Here is a 20,104-nt window from a genome sequence, read left to right as displayed (position 1 = left end):
CACCGGACGGCACGCCTGCTGACGACACCGAGCAGCGCCGGACGGACCGCTGAGCGCCGGCGACAGAGCAGCGCCGGACGGCACGCCTGCTGACGACACCGAGCAGCGCCGGACAGACCGCTGAGCGCCGGCGACAGAGCAGCGCCGGTCGTTCAGCGCGCAGGCACCTAGGACGGAGCATGGTTCGCGCGGCCCGCGTCGGCGCCAGGCACCGCGCGTTGACCGCCTGAGATTCTCCCGGCTGACGGCCTGGGTCAGGTGGACGCCGGTGGGGGTGGCGCCGCAGTCCGCCGCGAGCTCGCCGGCGGATCGCGGCAGTGGAGCCGATGACGTCGCCTGACGGACGGCCAGGTCCGACAGGACGCCTCGGCCGGTGCGGAGGCCGGCTGGCTTGTCGGCGTCGCACCGCTATGTGACGTTCAGGTCTGAAAGGAACGGGTTGGTCACGGTAAATGTGAGTAGGTAGTTGATTTGGATAATTTGAGTTTGTCGTTTTGCTTGAGACGCAGAGTTTCGAAGCACAAATTCAAGCGGTCACGTTCCTAAGCACGTGTGGTGAGTCACAGCACATGAGTGGAGAATGGCAAGGCAAGGCGTTAAGGTTGCGGAATGGAAAGCCCATCTGAAGTAATACAGGTCCCGCAAATCACCGCATGCATGCCGCCTGGCCAACAGGTTTGTCCGGGAAAGCGTTGTTGAAACTAAGGTAAGTAGTCTCCAGTAATTTCTTCTTTGAAGATACGAATGAATAAGGTCCTTTTGATAGTATACAGGACCATGACATTGTGTCATGGAACGTCACAAATACCCTACAGAACAAATAACGTAACACGCCGTGATGATGGCCACGATTATTTGGGTTATAAGGCGCTTCGACTGCGCTTGTTATATGGCGCCCATTATTACGCCTCGGGTGTCACCGGATGGCTGAACACAAGCGACCATGGCCAATGCATTTTACCACTCAAGGTTTAACTCAAAGCGAGACACGACAGTCCTTATAAATCTGAACACCATCAAATTTAAGGAGCGTAACCAGACCGCCTGTCTTCCGCAAGCTCATGGTTTCCCGGCCGGACATGCCCACGAAAGCACCCGAACGGCGCGACCTGACCCTGCACCAGGTCACCGTCAGCGCGACCTGCCTGGCCGGCCTGTCTGCCGCCCGCCGCGCCCCACAACACACGGCTGCTGCCGGTGACCGCGCCATGTTAGTACCCCGGCGACCCAGCAGCGGCCGGGAGCCAGCCCGGCCGGCCCGACGGCGCCAGCCAGCGCTGCCGGCCGCCGCTCGGCGTCCAGCTACAGACCGGCGGTGTTAGTACGCACAGCTGGCGCGCTGGTGGTGTTAGTGGCGTGGGAGGGGGGAGCAGCAGGTTAGCAGGGTCGGCGCGAGCGCCGACGCCCGGCCGGCACACGAGGCTGACATGTGGCTACGCTGCACCATACACGCTTGCGCAGACAGCGTGGAGGGACGCAGATCGCACTCACCGCACATCAAATCAGAGACGATGGCGGGTTAATTTTGTAAAGGTCAACGACGCTCACGTAAGAAAAACATCTTACTAATCTGATCCGTGTCCCAGCTTTGCCCCAAATTGTCTTATTATATATAAGCTCAGCCCTAGACGGCGGCTGCAGAGGCGGCGGTCGGAGGGGAGGGACAGAGAGGGCGGAAGGATGGAGGCAGGGATGCGGGGAAGGAGGCACGGTGGGAGGCAGCCAGACAGGGGGGATAGAAGGGGGAAAAGAGGGAGGGTGAAATGATGAGGAGGGAGGCCCGGAGGGAGGCGGGCAGACATAGAGGGAGGGAGGGAGGGAGGGAGGGAGGGAGGGAGGGAGGGAGGGAGGGAGGGAGGGAGGGAGGGAGGGAGGGAGGAAGCCATGCAGGCATGATGGGAGGGATAGAGCATGGGACTGCGGGGAAGGAGGCACGGAGGGAGGCAGGCAGGCAGGGAGGGAGGGATGCGGGGAAGGAGGCAGGGAGGCAGCAACGCAGACAGAGAGGGAGGGAGGGAATGAAGGATCCCGAGAAGGATGCAAGGCAGGGAGGGAGGGAGACAGGGAAGGCGAGCCTGTCTGCCCGTTCAGCCCCGTGCGCCGGCGGCGGGGCAGCTGCGGGCGCCCCAGTGGCCGACCGGGGGCGGCTTACTTGTCTGGACACGCGGCCGGCCGTAGCCGGCGCCCTGGCCGTAGGTGCCTATAACACAGAGCGGGCGCGGTGTCAGGCGTCGCACGCGCACCGTCGGCCGGTCGCGCGCCGCGCAGGCGCTGGCGGCCGCCCGCCGGCGGAGCCGTCGCGGCTGCGTTACGAGCACAACAGCGAGTGGTGATGGCCCCGCACCGATTGAGCGGCGGCCAAAGCACAGCTGCACACATACAGAGCGCTGGAAGCACAGAGAAGCAGACGACCTCGCGCACCGGCAAACAACTGAAAACTAGTCGCTTGAGTCGGCGAACGGCGCCTAACAGGGAGCACAACGGTGGTGCAGCACAGAGCCCATGCCGAGCACGCCGCGCCGCACTATGACAAGCACGTGGGACAAGAACTGATATGAATCTCAAAGCGCCGACCTCTACCACTAGAATACCGACAGGAAGGGAAAGCGGGGCAGAACCCCGTTTGGAATAAGTGCGAGATGCTCGTGATGGCCCATATCGACGGCTGACAATTAGAAAATAGCTGCTCTTGCGTTTGAACGCAAGCAATTGATGCACCACAAACTTCTGTGCGGGTGCTACATACAAAATTACAACAAAATTAAAGCATACAACAAGACGAAGTGTGCATCCCCGTTCAAAAAAGGGTGTGTACTGTCAACCGTCGCCAATCATCTCGCGCAGCTGAGAAGCGCATCGGTTGGGATATTTGGTCAGTCCTGCTCGTCTCCTGTGTTGTGGGGTACCCTGGCTGACTGAGGACTGTGGTCGGACGGCGGGACGGCAGCGATCTCGCCGCCCGACTCCGGTGCGGGAGAGAGGAGTGCCGGACACCGCCGTGAACACCGCTGCCTTAGCAAGCTTGAGCCGGCGCTGCCGCGTGTGTCAGCCCAGGACTCGTGTCGGCCGCCGGCAGCCGGCAGCAGTGCCACCCGGACAGCGTGCTGCCAGCGCCAGGGCTCGCTGTGTCGCTGCTGAGCCGACCCCTCCCGGCCGGCAGCGGTCCCTTCAGCCGGGGTCCCGCCGCCCGCGGCTCCGTCGGCCAGCAGCCGGTGACCGGGTGCCGACAGACGTCGCCGCCGTCGCACGTCAAAACAGCGCGCCGCCGGCTACACGACAAACATGTTATCGCTCCGTCAGCGGCTGGCGCGCCGTCAGCGGCCGGCCGGGCGAGTGGCACTGACGGACGCCGCCGCGACGGCCGGCCGGCACTGTCAGGTACGGGTGGGTGTGGTGTTACCGTCAGGTACGGGTGGGTGTGGTGTTACCGTCAGGTACGGGTGACCATGGTGTTACCGTCAGGTACGGGTGGGTGTGGTGTTACCGTCAGGTACGGGTGGGTGTGGTGTTACCGTCAGGTACGGGTGACCATGGTGTTACCGTCAGGTAAGGGTGAGTGTGGTGTTACCGTCAGGTACGGGTGACCATGGTATTACCGTCAGGTACGGGTGGGTGTGGTGTTGCCGTCGGGTACGGGTGACCATGGTGTTGCCGTCAGGTAAGGGTGAGTGTGGTGTTACCGTCAGGTACGGGTGACCATGGTGTTACCGTCAGGTACGGGTGGGTGTGGTGTTACCGTCAGGTACGGGTGGGTGTGGTGTTACCGCCAGGTACGGGTGACCATGGTGTTACCGTCAGGTAAGGGTGGGTGTGGTGTTACTGTCAGGTACGGGTGACCATGGTGTTACCGTCAGGTACAGGTGACCATGGTGTTATCGTCAGGTAATGGTGAGTGTGGTGTTACCCTCCGGTACGGGTGGGTGTGGTGTTACCGTCAGGTACGGATGACCATGGTGTTACCGTCAGGTAATGGTGGCCATAGTGTTATCGTCAGGTGAGGGTGAGTGTGGTGTTGCCGTCAGGTAAGGGTGACTGTGATGCTACCGTCAGGTACGAGTGACCATGGTGTTACCGTCAGGTAGGGGTGAATGTGGTGTTACCGTCAGGTATGGGTGACCATGGTGTTACCGTCAGGTACGGGTGAGTGTGATGCCACCGTCAGGTACGGATGACCATGGTGTTACCGTCAGGTAAGGGTGAGTGTGGTGTTACCACCAGGTGCGGGTGATTGTGATGTCACCGTCAGGCACGGGTGGGTGTGGTGATACTGTCGGGCACGTGTGAGTGTTGTGTTACCGTCAGGTACGGATGACCATGGTGTTACCGTCAGGTAAGGGTGAGTGAGGTGTTACCACCAGGTGCGGGTGATTGTGATGTCACCGTCAGGTAAGGGTGAGTATGGTGTTACCGTCAGGTACGGGTGACCATGGTGTTACCGTCAGGTACGGGTGAGTGTGATGTCACCGTCAGGTCAGAGTGAGTGTGGTAATGCTGTCAGGCACGGGTGAGTGTGGCGTTACTATCAGGTGTGGCCGACCATGGTATTAACATCAGGTATGGGTGACCATGGTGTTACCGTCAGGTACGGGTGAGGGGTGTTACCGTCAGATGTGGGTGACCATGGTGTTACCGTCAGGCACGGGTGAGTGTGATGCTACCGCCAGGTGCGGGGGGCCATGGAGTCACCGTCAGGTTCTGGTGACTGTGAAGTTAATGTCGGGTATGGTTGATTGTGACTACTGTCATATAAACACAATATTTGGAAATATCGCATCATAGAACCACAACCGCTGATAATTCGCGAGTTCTCACAGTCTGTCTGTAACTTTGATAATAATGACTGCCACACATTAACCAATAGCCCAGTGAATTGCCCCTAGCACTTACAAGTACTCAAAGTGTCTCAGTGTACATGAATTGGTAATGAAAACAAACTCAGACGGCCTCGAAGGAACTGTCAACACTGATTCTGGCTCGCGCACCAACAGTGCTATAGCTAGCTCTAAGCGAGTGATAGTGGTGTATGCTGATTGTCTGCAATGCCACCATACTTGACAAAGTTCCAGGTGTGACTATCTGGTGACGAAACTGTTGCCACCACTTTTGGGAAGCCAACTGAAACATGGTGTTGACGATGACGCCATTTTTTGAAGGTCCCGTACTTGCTCGTGGGAAGAAAAGAACTACGATCTCCGGGAGGGTTGCACCAAAGCCGATCAAGCCGCGCGTGACGATGACACTGGCACGTGAAGCCGCGCTGAGACCACGGACACGGCCAAGCCGGCGGGCCCACCGCCTGCGCTGCTGTGTGGGCCGGGGCGGCGAGGCGACAGGGGCACCTCTGGCGGCGGCCCGGCACACCAGGCCGGCTGCTCACCTAATACGATGCGCGGCATCTCGCACTGCTCGCAGTCGGAGATGGCAGGGTGGTTAAGGAAGGTGCATGAGCCACACGGCCACTGCGGTCCCTCGGCAGGGTCGTCCTCCGCCCCTGCAAGTCCAAGAGTGGGGGGGGGGGGGGGGCCAGCAGGGCTCATGAGCTGTGGACCCGCACCCGAAACCGCACCCGCCGACACAACACGCCATCAAGCCGATACATCGTCACCCAGCCGACACATCGTATCAACCAGCCGACATCGTAATGTCAACCAGCCGATACATCATGTCAACCAGCCGATAGATTATGTCAACCAGTCGATACATCATGTCACCCAGCCGCCACATCGTACCAACCAGCCGGTACATCATGTCAACCAGCCGGCGCATTAAGTCACCCAGCCGACATTATATCAACCAACCGACACATCACGTCACCCGGCCGACACCCAGGTCATGGGCGACAGGACGGGTGACGTCCTGTCGCCCATGACCCGCCGCTCCAGGACGTCAGAGGCAGCCGCGCCGCTCGGCCTCAGACGCGGCGCGGAGCTGGATTCTCACCGGGTTCGCTACTGGGCCGGTGGTTGTTGGAGGACGAGCCCGGCGAGACCGGAGACTGCAGCCGGCCTGAACACGACCGAGCAGTGGTTAATGCCAGCCGCTCCAACCGGCCTTCACAACATGGGCGGCGGCGTGGCGGCGCTGAACGACACATTTCTTCTGTGACACCCACAGGCGAGTAAATTACGTCATTAATGCGTTTTATGGGGTCAAGATGAATTAAACAAACGTGCACGTTGGGAGACAAACCTGCTGACTTTCGAAGAATCCCCAAGGTCATAAAGATTTAAAGGGAGTGTCACACATTTGTATTGGGTTTTGAACTGAAATAGCCATCTTGAAGATTATTCAGCGCGGTCCACAGCTCCAGTCCACACCCTTATTCGGACCTACGCCTTTCTGGCTTCTGAGCTACACGCCCGTGAAGATGTGCAAACTTTTTCCGGGAGACTATTTCCGGTTCACCCAGGCATCCATGTCGATACAATAACGTCATTCAAATCCTGTCCTTCCATTATCCATGTGGCGATGAAGGCCCAGAAAAACATAATTGTCGAGTCGTTCATACCTGGCGTTGGTGAGCACGATTTCCGTGCATCACTGCCGTCAACCGGCTCTCAATCGGTTGTGCAAGGTGTGGTGACGTAATTAAACAATGACGAATGAAGGGACATATTTTCTCAACAAAGATTTTGTGTTGTCTGGAAGTCTTTTCCATAGAAAGTATACCATTAGTTATAAGTGAGCTTTTTCACCCTTTCAATATCTTCGAATGGGGAGCGTTCCCTTAAATGAGAGCCCACATCGATGTACACCGGTGGCGATCCACATCCCATCGGATACAGGTGAGGTGTCCGACAGCACGCCTCCGCTACCGCCACCGTGAGTACAGCAGCGACCGCACTGCCCCACGATCTCGGAGCTCCGACTGGCCGCGCCGACCAGCGCGCCGCCGCGGAGCGAGCGCGGCCGCCGCCCGAGCCCGGCCGGCGCTCACCGCGCATCCGCCGCAGGTTGTCGATGTCGGTGGAGATGGCGTCGCACTCGCGCTGCAGCTTGGCGTTCTCCTCCGCCAGCCGGTCCTTCTCGTCCTCCTGAGGCCGACCACGCCACACGCGGCGTCACAACGCAGGCCCGCCGTGGCTGGCCGACCACGCCACACGCGGCGTCACAACGCAGGCCCGCCGTGGCTGGCCGACCGCACACACCCCGGCGCAAAACAGTCGCACTCGCAGCGCGGACCGAGCCCGCCGCGATGATAGCGTGCGGTCACCGCTTCGGGGATGTCGACTTTCCACGGTGACACGGGCGACAGCTGTGGTAGAACACGCGTAGCACTGCGCTCACGCCGGGACGGCCGTAGCGTGTGTTTAACACGTGCCCATCCTGCGATGGCAATCGCTCTGCCCAGTTGCCGTAAAAAGCTGCATGGACCATGACGTAAGCGCAAACGAGGCCACTACGGTTGGTTCAAATCCCGCCAACAATTTACAGGAGCCTTTGTGTTTCTGGAACGTCGGTCCAACTCTGGTCGTCAACGGGAACCGAAAATGTAATGAAAAACAATACAAAACAGGGCAACCGAGTAGCACTGCGAACATGACGAGCATTTCCTCGTCCTAATAAGGAGCGGGCCAGCTTGACAGGCACATACGCCACAGGTCACGTGGCCACGGCAAGGGTTTCCTCCGAGAGACTGGGTCAACGCTTGCCAACAAGGGAGCGGGAGCACGCGTAGCTGAAACACACGAGGGACACATGGCGTCCAGCGCCCCGTCCGCCCGTCGAAATCGCGCCGAGCCCGCACCGCATCCACAGACCGGTACCGGCCGCACGGCCACATGTGCATGTCACTGCAAGTGGCGGTCCACCGACGCGTCTGAGCCTTCGACAGCAGCTGACGGAGCCCCGCTTGGTCCATTACCAGTGCCGCCCGTCGACCTCGCTGGTCCGGAGCCCGGGCCCGCGTCCTCCGTGAGCCTTCGCAGTGCCACACCACGACACGAAATGACAACACTGGCAGTGAACACGCGGCAGTCTGCCGCCGGTGCAGCCCACGCGTTGGGTTGGGTCCCATCGTCTACAGTCCGGGCACTGACTTGGCTGGGCCTGCCTCCCCTCCCCCTCCCAAAAAAAAATTAACTGTACGGCCCGCGGCCTCATCGGCCCAAGGCTCCAGCGGACCGAGGCCCCACCAGTCCGGGGCTCGTATGGCCCGGGCCTCAGCTGCAGGCGCCGGGTGCGCCGAGCGCGGGCCCACCTGCGCCGCCTTCTGCGACAGCTGCGAGTGCAGCCCGTCGATGTCGGCCAGCAGCTGGCTGTGCATGCGCCGGTTCCGCTCCACCTCGGCGTACAGCTTGTTGTAAGCCTCCATCTGGCGGCTGATGAGCGCTGCCGGCCGACAGGAGGGGCACGTTAAGCGAAACACGCCCCCAGAGGGGACAGCTGCACGAGACATGGACGAGGTTGTCGTGAATTGAGGAACCGGATATTGACTCCGTGGAAGGTTTTTTGACTTGCATGTGCTGAGGCATGCCGCCGGGTCGACCAATGATACACAGTACATCAATGGTCATAGTGTCCACCCCGTAGCTCAATTAGCTAAAGCGTTTGACCCCAAACGTGCCGGTAACGGAATGGATGGGTTTGAGTCGCTTCGGCGCTCGCTACTAGCCCATGGCTGGGATGAACTGCGGTCGGTGGCAGGAGCCGCTCAGTCAGGTGAGGTTAGAGGGCGGGGCAGACCCGTGTCGAGCATAAGGGCACCTTAAACTTTCGCCACCAGATTCTGCCGTTGAACTGACCTACCACGATCGGATGGTGAGGTTAGGGTTCATCCGACAAGCCCTGCTTAGCATAGGGTTTAATGTCAAAACTACACCCAGTCGAAATGCCGGGCATTACATGCACAATATACATATACATATATATATATATATATATATATATATATGTATATATATATATATATATATATATATATATATATATATAATAGGGAAGCAAGAGATCCAACTGACACATTTTGCCCCATGGTCCCAAGCCTCCGTGTTCACACGCATTCGCTGGCTGCATTTGGGAGTACATTGGGAGTGGACACAGTTCAATAGTGAAGTCTACTGGCCCGACACATGAGGGTCGTTCGAAAAATAGGATGGTGATCATAAAGGCTTTAGTCGCACTCACTGAACACGACAACGAATGTCTGACAATGTAACAATACATAATTAGTTCTCTAAAAAGCGCACAGACGTTTGAACCTTGAGCATGCTAGCGAATCTGGCATGAACAAAGGCGGGAGGCATGATTTTCACTAGCCCATATGTTGCAATCAATGCCATGTCAAAAGATGCAACATAAAAAATGAACAGCACTGGGATTCGAGAAAAAAAAACACATTTCGGACAGATGTTATGAAACACAAAACGTGAAAAACGGTCGTACATTTCAAATGAGTTAAGCAAACTGGCGAGGTCGCACCCCGCGCCGTTACATCAACGACACACGCAACACCGTGCGCTCCGTACAAAGCATACACAGCAGGCTGGACGCTGTTCTCGGCACACATTTCAAACGGTGAGTGACCAAGACGAAGCGTTAGGCCGTCCGCGCCGCGCCAGGCAGCCGACCGAACGCAGCGGACCGCTGGCCGCAGCCGGCCGGCGACAAAACCACTATGGAACGACCACACTCACGAAACCAAACAGGGTTATCAGCGCGCCGGCCCGGTTAGACGGCGGGGCCGGCGCCGCGTGCGTCTGCGGCTGCGGCCGCGGCGGCCGGTCCGTCTGACCTGTGTGCACCAGCGCCGAGTCGGCCAGGCGGAGCTGGCGCTGGCGCTGGCGCGGGTGCGAGCAGCGGCAGGCGGCCGGCGGCTGCAGCGCGCCGGCGCTGGCCAGCCGCGACAGCCGCAGCTCGGCCTGTGGCGCGAAGCCGCCGTCCAGCGAGATAAGTGGCGGCGGCGCCACGTTGGGCCGCACCAGCGCCCGCGAGCACGGCACCAGCGCCACGCCTCGCTCCGGGTCGGCGGCGTACAGGCGGCGCCGCGCAGCCGCCGGCGAGCCGACCGGCGACGCCGAGAGCGCGTCGCGCCGCCGCGCGTCGCAGCGCCACTGCAGCGCGGCGCGGATCGGCGAGACGCCCGCGCGGAAGGCCGACACGCCGCCGCCGCCAACGCCGTCGCCTATGGAAATGCTGAAACTCGTGCGGAAGCCCGGCTCCGGGTCCGACCAGAACAGCGACGACGCCGGCGACGTGCCCTGCAGGTCGGCCAGCGAGGCGCGCAGCTGAAAATCGATGGCAGTGCCGGCGCCGCTGGCCAGCGGCGGCGCGAGCGTACCCTCCTGGCCGGCGGTGGCGGCCCTTCCAAGCGGTCGCAGGTTGCCGCCGGGCGAGAGACGCGCCGTCGGCGTCGAGCTGTGCCGTGGCCGCGGCTCCTCCGCGTGGCCGGCGGCCAGCGCGCCGGTGCTGCTGCGTAGCGGCGTCCGCTGGAAGCTCAGCGGGGTGTCGGTCAGGTCGACGCGGCGGCCGCCGATGCGCACGTCCTCCAGCGGCTGGTTCATGTCGTGCAGCAGCCGGGCTGTGGACGTCATGCCGGCGGCCGTGTTCGGCTCCATGCTGGCCAGCATGCCCACCGCGTGGCGTGCCGTCGTCGACAGTTGGTGGTACTTCTGCGCCAGCGGCGCCGCCAGCACGCTCGTGTCCACCTCGTAGTTCTCCAGCAGGTCGCAGCACTTCACCTCGTTGTAGTGGTGCTGGGGAGAAGCATGACGTGCTGTACCATCATACAATTGTAACATACATTTGGGAACAGGTTGAGGACATGCTCTTGCACATACAGTTTAGCATGACATCCCAGCTGATCATGAATACCTATAAGAAAGCAGCATACTATGAGGGAACACCAATATTTTGACCACTTGACTGGATTAATGCCTGACATCCTACACCACACGTAAAACCACGTGTGATCGAGCGACCCTGAGCGTGGTAAGAGGACTAAAACGGACAGCTTGCAGGCGGCGAGCCGACCTTGCCTTTCACCATCCTTGGACACGTGCCATCCTAGTGGCCTAGTGGTGAGCAGGAGCCTGTTTCGGAGCACAGCGAGCGGTGTGCAAGGTGGAAGTGGGGCACGACACCAAGAGGGTCCAGTCGTCACCTAAGGCATCATAACCCCAATACAATGAGGGAAGACGTTACATCCAGGCAGCTGTCTTGTCCTTAAAAACGATGCTAAAAAACTCACGACATTAAAACAGCATTACTAGCACCACATCAGGCATGTACATTACTTGGCTACACTAGCCAGGTAGGTATCAATCCACAGACTGGAATATAACTTTCCAGTAGCCCAGACCTCGCAGTGATGGAATCAACACCCTGGCAACAACTTCCACTTAGGATGGCTATGAGCCCAACATAACTCATTCCAGTGATCCAGACAACATTACTTTAAGAACATGGGCGCTGCATGACCTACAGCAGTTGACGTGCCCTAAAACCCCAAATCATCATCATCATCATCATCATTACTTTAAGAACACAGACATGGTGAATGAAACCTGCCAAATGGAGCTGCCTGCAGATTGCCTTACCTTATGCATGACTTCTCTGATGTGCTCATCAGGGACATGGGTAAACCGTTGCTTCAGCTTGTGAAATATCTGAGCCTGTACCACACTGGTGGGATCAGCCATCTTGGCTGGCTTGGTGCACTGCAGTCACGAGCCTCTGGAATCACACACGCAGGGTATGATTATTTCTGAAGCCTTTATTACTGCATGCTTCTAATCGCCTTCAAAAATCTGGCTTCAAAATTTTAAAAGTTGTACAGCACTCAAACTTTGCAATAGACAAAATGGTGGGATGTAAAGAATCCTTTTACAAAGGAAGATGCGCCCCATATCACTCTGTACATCATGTTTACATACAGAAGATCTAGAGAATGCTTGGAATGTTTGGGATGAGGTGTTAATGCAAATTTATAAATATTTCACCTGGCCTTACACCTCAACCCAAACATTCTGTGCAAATGTATCTTTATAGTATCTCCACCTACCAACATCAGTATTGAGGCCTGTGGTTCCCATCAATGTAACAGATAACGATGAAGGCTCAAACATCTTGTAGGCAGCGCAACATGCACTACGGTACAGAACCATGCTATGCCAGCAGCCGAATGACAACACACAGAAATCCCAAAGAATATAGAAAAAGAGCACAGTGCTTCTAAGTGGTACTCAAAGTAGTAAAAGTGTAACTGACAGATGTGCAATACAGAAAGCTGAAACAACATCCAAGCCAGCTTCAGCACAAGTAGTGCCCACTGAAAATCCCAAACACAATTGGGACCATTGGGGTATGGGGTGGCAACCACCTTGCCATCTGCTGAGCTATTCCTTATTCCTGGTCAAGATTATCACACCCTAGAGTTGGAAGTCTGCATTGTAGGCAAAGAAATTCAGCCCTTATGTCTCAGTGATAGAAAATATGTCTTTGCTTTGTGACATGCAACTAATGACCATTAACATCATGAGTTTGTTCACCAAAGCTATACCAGATGGAATTCCACCCATCATTAGAAACAAGTTGGAAGATGACAATTTTTCATGAAAAAATGACAAGTCCAACACAAAACACCACAAAGCTGCAAATATTTTTCTGCAAGTGCAACAGCCTCCCAGTAAGACAGCTAATGCCACCAACAGACAGGGAGTAAGGTGGTGGGCTCATCCCATACAGTGGTGATTGCCAAATGTGCCCACAGTATGTCGATGGAGCCAGCACCATGTATGCACATGGCTGTGCTTTGATGGGACATGTTTGTCTTCTAGCAGTACAAACACATTCCTGAGTCACATTCATGGTCTGTGCCTGTCATTTCAGCTGCTGATGGAGCAATAGGAAAACAAGACAATGCCTGGGCCATTCCTCAGCTTACACATGAACTGGATTACAGCATTATTAGACCACAAACCAACAACGGCACCTGGCCACTACCACAACTTTGAGCCCAGCCAGAGAGCCGACTTTGAGCCGTTGAGCCCTACCATGTCCAGGGAGGCACTGGGTGGCGCAGTCAGAAAAAAAGATGAGCTGTTTTAATGGGAGGTGTCAAAGAAATGCTTCACAAAGGTTTTCATCATGTGGATGCCTGGAATGCCTATCAGTATAGAACAATGCTAACACAAGCCATATGACAATATTGCCTCCACACAGTCCATGCCTGTCTGAGAAGATTCAGAGAATACTTGGGTACTGCAACATCACAGCAGCCCCTATAAGTAGCATGCCATAATGGCAGACCACCACCAATGTCAGAAAATGGATGCCCATTCAGAACATGAGCTGCATTTATGATGTCCATGCACCTGTATAAGATCCCATAAAGGTGAAACAGGCCAACTGCTTTCAGTTGGCAGTGGGAGCACAGGAAGGTAACTATCAGGGGTAGAACAGAAAAGCCAAAAACCTGATGATGGGCAAAGGCAACTGGCTGAAATGTTCTAAGTAACAACTTAAATGAACTGACTGGAAGAAAAGTCCCTTTAACTATGCTATTTACACAGAGGACAGCCATATGAAACAACATCGGAAGTCATTCTACATATTGCTGTTAAAAAGACAAATTTATAAGATATGTTGTTGCAGTGTGTTTATGTCAAAACTTGACAAGATGCAAATTTAACAGGAAACACCTGAGGTCCCTACTCATGTGACAATAAAGTCATTGTCAAATTCTTAGAGCATGCAAAAAATGTGTCCCACATAACATTCAAATATGAGCATACAATTTTTTAAGGAACTGAATATGTTTAACATAAAAAGAGCACCAGCAAAAAAATGCATGCAAAATAAAAAGTAGATGCTTTTTAAGGGTTCATCAATCCTGGACCACACTTAAAATGGATGCACCATTGCCAGTCAATATATAGTCCCCATGCATACATGGCATTCAGGTAATTTGATATATGTTCAGCATCTTAGACACACTTCATTTCAAGTGCACATGATATAATAAACCATTGCATAGGGATGTGCACTCCATGCCAGGTGTTGATTATGTTAAGGTGTAAGGTGCACTGATTTTGGTATTCTTCAAGTACTTTACCTTTTTTAGAAGAAGAAAAATCTCCACCGCGAGCGTTTTACGCGCAGTGCGGCACGGGCTCAACCAGCTCGCGTTAGCAGGATTGCCCGACTTTGAAATCATACAATCCAAACGACATCTTTAGCACCAAAAGTAATGAGCAGGCAATTAACACCATTCACTACGTCGTTTCGACCACTGCTACTCACAATGCTCGCATGATTGCCTATCATCTTTAAGAAATAACCATCTGATAATATAATAATTTCGGCCACAAACAGGTCATATGATTTTTAACACGCAGACAGCCGACGATTTATAGCATGTACTAAAAGGGCAACATAAGCACCAAATTACGTACATTCGAGCAATCAAGAAAATTATCCCAGTTCTTCACATTCGTGTCTCGAGTTGATATTTCCAAACAGACAGCACAGAGAAAAACCCAACAATGTCGGCGGAACTGAAGCATTTCCAGCAGTCTTAAAAAACCGACCAAGCCACGGGAACCAAACACCGAAGCCAAGCCAACGTTTTCGGTGCGGTACATTGACGTCTATTAGCGCAGTGCATCTCATACACGAGTCCGGATAATGTGATTCACACTTATTAGGACCAAACACATCGTAACGACATTGTCGCTTAAACTACAACACTTGGATTCAATTAATATGACTACTCCGTTTGCCGTGACATGCTGCCATCATGTCGTGCAGAGGGACTGTCGTAGTACCCTCTTAAAGTAGTGCACCTCTTGTACAATTCCAACGAGCAAGGCTTGAAATCTCTCTGACATCCAGAGACATACTCTGCCGAGATAATATGCCAACAGCCACCCTAAGGAAACGGATCAAGCCTCGGGAAACGAAGACTGAAGCAAGGCCATCGTTTTCGGTACGGTACATATACGTCTGTTAGCGTAGTGCACCTCACACACGAGTCCGGATAATGCGATTCACACCCTTAGAACTGAACACGTCGTGCTGACAATGTCGATGGAACTGCAAGACTTCGGTCCTATGAATAAGACTCATGCATTGCCGTGAGATGCTGCGATCATGTCGTGCAGAGGGACTGTCGTAGCACCCTCTTAAAGTAGTGCACCTCTTGCATAATTCCAACGAGCAAGGCTTGAAATCGCTCTGACATCCAGAGACATACTCTGCCGAGATATTATGCCAACAGCCACCCTAAGGAAACGGATCAAGCCCCGGGAAAGAAGACTGAAGCAAGGCCAGCGTTTCGGTACGGTACATATACGTCTATTAGCGCAGTGCACCTTACAGACGAGTCCGGATCATGCGATTCACACCTACTAGGACCAAACACATCTTGCTGACGATGTCGGTGGATATGCCAGACCACGGTCCGATGAATAAGACTCATGCATTGCCGTCAGATGTTGCCATCATTGGCGGACGGACTGCAGTAGCACCCTCTTCAAGTAGTACACCTCTGGTATAATTCCAATTGGCGGGACGTAAAAACCGCTCTGGCATCCAAAGACATTCTCTACCGAGATAATATGCCAATAAAAATCCTAAGGATTCGGACCAAGCCTTGGAACCGAAGACTGAAGCTAGGCCAGCGTTTTCGGTACGGCACATATGCGTCTATTAGCGCAGTGCACCTCATGCACGAGTCCGGATCAGGCGATTCACACTTATGGAAATTAAACACATCGTGCTGACAATGACGGTGGAACTGCGAGACTTCGGTCCGATGAATAAGACTGATGCATTGCCGTGAGATGCTGCCATCATGTGCGGACAGGCTGTAGTAGCACCCTCTTAAAGTAGTACACCTCTTGTATAATTCCGATTGGCGAGACCTAAAAACCACTCTGAAAGGCAAAGACACACCCCGCCGAGATAACATCCCGACACGAACCCTGAGGAACAAAGCCAAGCCCCGGGAACCGAGGACCGAAACAAAGGCAACGGTTTAGGTACGGTACATATACGTTTAGTCGTGCGGTGCACCTGAAACAAGAGTCCTTACAACGCGATTCACACTAAGTAGAAATAAACACATTGTGCCGACAATGTCGGCTGAGCTGCAATGGTTTGATTCAATGAATAAGACTCATGCACTGTCGTGGGATGCCACCATCATGTGCGGACAGACTGTAGTAGCACCTTCTTAAAGTAGTGCGCCTCTTGCATAATTCGTTGGCGAGACCTAAGAACGGCTTCGTCATCCAAAGACACACTGTGCCGAAATAACGTGTCAACAGCAATTCTAAGAGAACGGACCAAGCCCCGGAAACCGAAGACCGAAGCGAGGCCAACGTTTTCGGTACGGTACATATATATTTATAAGCGCAGCGTACCTTATACCATCGTCAGCAAGATGTGTTTAGTCCTAATAAGTGTGAATCGCATGATCCGGACTCGTGTGTGAGGTGCACTACGCTAACAGACGTATATGCACCGTACCGAAAACGCTGGCCCTGCTTCAGTCTTCGTTTCCCGGGGCTTGGTCCGTTTGCTTAGCGTGGCTGTTGGCATATTATCTCGGCAGAGTACGTCTTTGGATGTCAGAGTGGTTTCTAGGTCTCGCCAATTGGAATTATACAAGAGGTGTACTACTTGAAGAGGGTGCTACTGCAGTCCGTCCGCCAATGATGGCAACGTCTGACGGCAATGCATGAGTCTTATTCATCGGACCGAAGTCTTGCATATCCACCGACATCATCAGCAAGATGTGTTTGGTCCTAATAAGTGTGAATCGCATGATCCGGACTCGTGTATGAGGTGCACTACGCTAACAGACGTATATGTACCGTACCGAAAACGCTGGCCTTGCTTCAGTCTTCGTTTCCCGGGGCTTGGTCCGTTTTCTTAGGGTGGCTGTTGGCATATCATCTCGGCAGAGTATGTCTCTGGATGTCAGAGCGATTTCGGGCCTTGCTCACTGGAATTGTACAAGAGGTGCACTAATTTAAGAGGGTGCTACGACAGTCCCTCTGCACGACATGATGGCGGCATCTCACGGCAATGCATGAGTCTTATTCATCGGACCGACGTCTTGCATTTCCATCGACATTGTCAGCACGTGTTTAGTTCTAATAAGTGTGAATCGCATTGTCCGGACTCGTGTGTGAGGTGCACTACGCCAACAGACGTATATGTACCATACCAAAAACGCTGGCCTTGCTTCAGCCTTCGTTTCCCTGGGCTTGGTCCGTTTCCTTAGGGTGGCTGTTGGCATATTATCTCGGCAGAGTATGTCTTTGGATGTCAGAGCGGTTTCTAGGTCTCGCCAATTGGAATTATACGAGAGGTGTACTACTTGAAGAGTGTGCTACTGCGGTCCGTTCGCCAATGACGGCAAAATCTGACGATAATGCATGAGTCTTATTCATCGGACCAAAGTCTTTCATATCCACCGACATCGTCAGCAAGATGTGTTTAGTCCTAATAAGTGTGAATCGCATGATCCGGACTCGCGTGAGGTGCACTACGCTAACAGACGTATATGTACCGTGCCGAAAACGCTGGCCTTGCTTCAGTCTTCGTTTCCCGGGGCTTGGTCCGTTTGCTTAGCGTGGCTGTTGGCATATTATCTCGGCAGAGAACGTCTTTGGATGTCAGAGTGGTTTTTAGGTCTCGCCAATTGGAATTATACAAGAGGTGTACTACTTGAAGAGGGTGCTACTGCAGTCCGTCCGCCAATGATGGCAACATCTGACGGCAATGCATGAGTCTTATTCATCGGACCGTGGTCTGGCATATCCACCGACATCGTCAGCAAGATGTGTTTGGTCCTAATAAGTGTGAATCGCATGATCCGGACTCGTGTATAAGGTGCACTACGCTAATAGACGTATATGTACCGTACCGAAAACGCTGGCCTTGCTTCAGTCCTCATTTCCCAGGGCGTGATCCGTTTCCGTAGGGTGGCTGTTGGCATAATATCTCGGCGGAGTATGTCTCTTGATGTCAGAGCGATTTCAAGCCTTGCTCGTTGGAATTGTGCAAGAGGTGCACTACTTTAAGAGGGTGCTACGACAGTCCCTCTGCACGACATGATTGCAGCATCTCACGGCAATGCATGAGTCTTATTCATCGGACCGAAGTCTTGCAGTTCCATCGACATTGTCAGCACGACGTGTTCAGTTCTAAAGGTGTGAATTGCATTATCCGGACTCGTGTGTGAGGTGCACTACGCTAACAGACGTATATGTACCGTACCGAAAGCGCTGGCCTTGCTTCAGTCTTCGTTTCCCGAGGCTTGATCCGTTTCCTTAGGGTGGCTGTTGGCATATGATCTCGGCAGAGTATGTCTCTAGATGTCAGAGCGATTTCAAGCCTTGCTCGTTGGAATTGTACAGGAGGTGCACTACTTTAAGAGGGTACTACGACAGTCCCTCTGCACATGATTGCAGCATGTCACGGCAACGGAGTAGTCATATTAATTGAACCCAAGTGTTGTAGTTTAAGCGACAATGTCGTCACGATGTGTTTGGTCCTAATAAGTGTGAATCACATTATCCGGACTCGTGTATGAGATGCACTGCGCTAATAGACGTCAATGTACCGCACCGAAAACGTTGGCTTGGCTTCGGTGTTTGGTTCCCGTGGCTTGGTCCGTTTTTTAAGAATGCCGGAAATGCTTCATTTCCGCCGACATTGTTGGGTTTTTCTCTGTGCTGTCTGTTTGGAAACATCAACTCGAGACACGAATGTGAAGAACTGGGATAATTTTCTTGATTGCTCGAATGTACGTAATTTGGTGCTTATGTTGCCCTTTTAGTACATGCTATAAATCGTCGGCTGTCTGCGTGTTAAAAATCATATGACCTGTTTGTGGCCGAAATTATTATATTATCAGATGGTTATTTCTTAAAGATGATAGGCAATCATGCGAGCATTGTGAGTAGCAGTGGTCGAAACGACGTAGTGAATGGTGTTAATTGCCTGCTCATTACTTTTGGTGCTAAAGATGTCGTTTGGATTGTATGATTTCAAAGTCGGGCAATCCTGCTAACGCGAGCTGGTTGAGCCCGTGCCGCACTGCGCGTAAAACGCTCGCGGTGGAGATTTTTCTTCTTCTAAAAAAGGTGAAGTACTTGAAGAAAACCCTGATTTTGCTGTGATCATGCCTCATAAGCATCATTTGGGTACTCTTGTACAGTTATTTACAGCTGCTACTGAGAATGCAATATAATTGATACATAGGATGCCACACTGCCCCAAGTGCAGCACTCTCCTGGTGACTTTGAGATAATGCTGAGAAAGCTCCCCACATCTTGTTCATGTGCTTCAAACAGCATAGGGGAGGAGGACATTAAATTTATGCCCCATGCCTGTTAAAAATCAGTGTTTGTTATAATTTTTGTAAGATGGTGTGGAATACACTAAAAATTGCTCACTATTAACACAATTAACCCAATTCACCCTAGTTGTCTGGCATTATGTGACAAACATAAAAAGCAATAAATACAGTCCAACAAAGCAACTAAGTGCCACAAAAATATGACCAAATACCTGACACAAGAAGGAAAAATAAATCTAGATCTATTTTGATAGGATGAAGTAAGACAGACAGACCTAGACATTGAACTTGGGGTAAGGCATGTTGAGGAAAGGTATTGTCCGGTGTTTTTGTGAACCTCAATGACAGAAAAACGAAATGATAGAATAAGATGACACATTGTATAAAAAATTACATAGTATCCCGTGCATGGCCAGACGCAAGCACATAGTTCCGAGCCGTAATTGTAAGATGAGGTTGTGCTGGCGGCCCAACATGTAATGCAAGGTCCTCGGCGCTTGCAAACTGTTCATTTGAAATTATGGCTGAAAACCACCTACCTCATTCGGCGCAATTTAGAGTGGCTTATTGCGCAGACCAACCACCTAATAGACCACTCAAACCAGGCCACATTGCTGCCAACACATGACAGAAATCATAAACGCCAAGAATGCTAAGTAACATCTAACATTGTCTCTTATGCGCCAGTTGTAAGCAGACGAATGAGGCAAATAAAGTTGATGACGTCATTTCGTTCCCATACTATTTCTCCTAACATCTGCCCCAAATAGAATCATTTGAAACGATGTGAAA

General features: G+C 53.3%; 1 protein-coding gene across 2 annotated transcripts; it reads right to left on the bottom strand.

The window, feature by feature from the left end:
- Nucleotides 1-99: 99 nt before the first annotated feature.
- On the bottom strand, nt 100-19,948 carry LOC119101459 (TGF-beta-activated kinase 1 and MAP3K7-binding protein 2). Of its 2 annotated transcripts, XM_037224800.1 has the most exons (9): nt 19,852-19,948; nt 11,538-11,673; nt 10,280-10,694; nt 8,201-8,331; nt 6,938-7,034; nt 5,941-6,006; nt 5,378-5,491; nt 2,153-2,200; nt 100-425 (listed from the first exon to the last, which is right to left on the bottom strand). In XM_037224800.1, exons 2-9 carry the CDS (start codon nt 11,637-11,639, stop codon nt 409-411), a joined length of 990 nt encoding a protein of 329 aa, XP_037080695.1. In that variant the 5' UTR covers nt 11,640-11,673; nt 19,852-19,948; the 3' UTR covers nt 100-408. The 2 variants fall into 2 exon arrangements, with proteins under 2 accessions (XP_037080695.1, XP_037080696.1); XM_037224801.1 differs by lacking the exon at nt 2,153-2,200.
- Between the last annotated feature and the right edge of the window lie 156 nt (nt 19,949-20,104).

Source organism: Pollicipes pollicipes, unplaced genomic scaffold (assembly GCF_011947565.3).
Source record: "Pollicipes pollicipes isolate AB1234 unplaced genomic scaffold, Ppol_2.1 Scaffold_4881;HRSCAF=5763_pilon_pilon_pilon, whole genome shotgun sequence".
Taxonomy (NCBI): Eukaryota; Metazoa; Arthropoda; class Thecostraca; order Pollicipedomorpha; family Pollicipedidae; genus Pollicipes; species Pollicipes pollicipes.
Note: the sequence above shows the minus strand (reverse complement) of the source record. Positions and strands in the feature narration are given on the sequence as shown.

Coding starts and splice junctions, on each gene's coding strand:
- LOC119101459 (XM_037224800.1), bottom strand. CDS start 11,639: ATGGCTGATCCCACCAGTGTGGTACAGGCTCAGATATTTCACAAGCTG. Junction 8,332..10,279: donor CGCCACCGCCGGCCAGGAGG/GTACGCTCGCGC, acceptor GTCGGCCGGCAG/CGCTCATCAGCCGCCAGATG. Junction 2,201..5,377: donor GATGCCGCGCATCGTATTAG/GTGAGCAGCCGG, acceptor TCTGTGTTATAG/GCACCTACGGCCAGGGCGCC.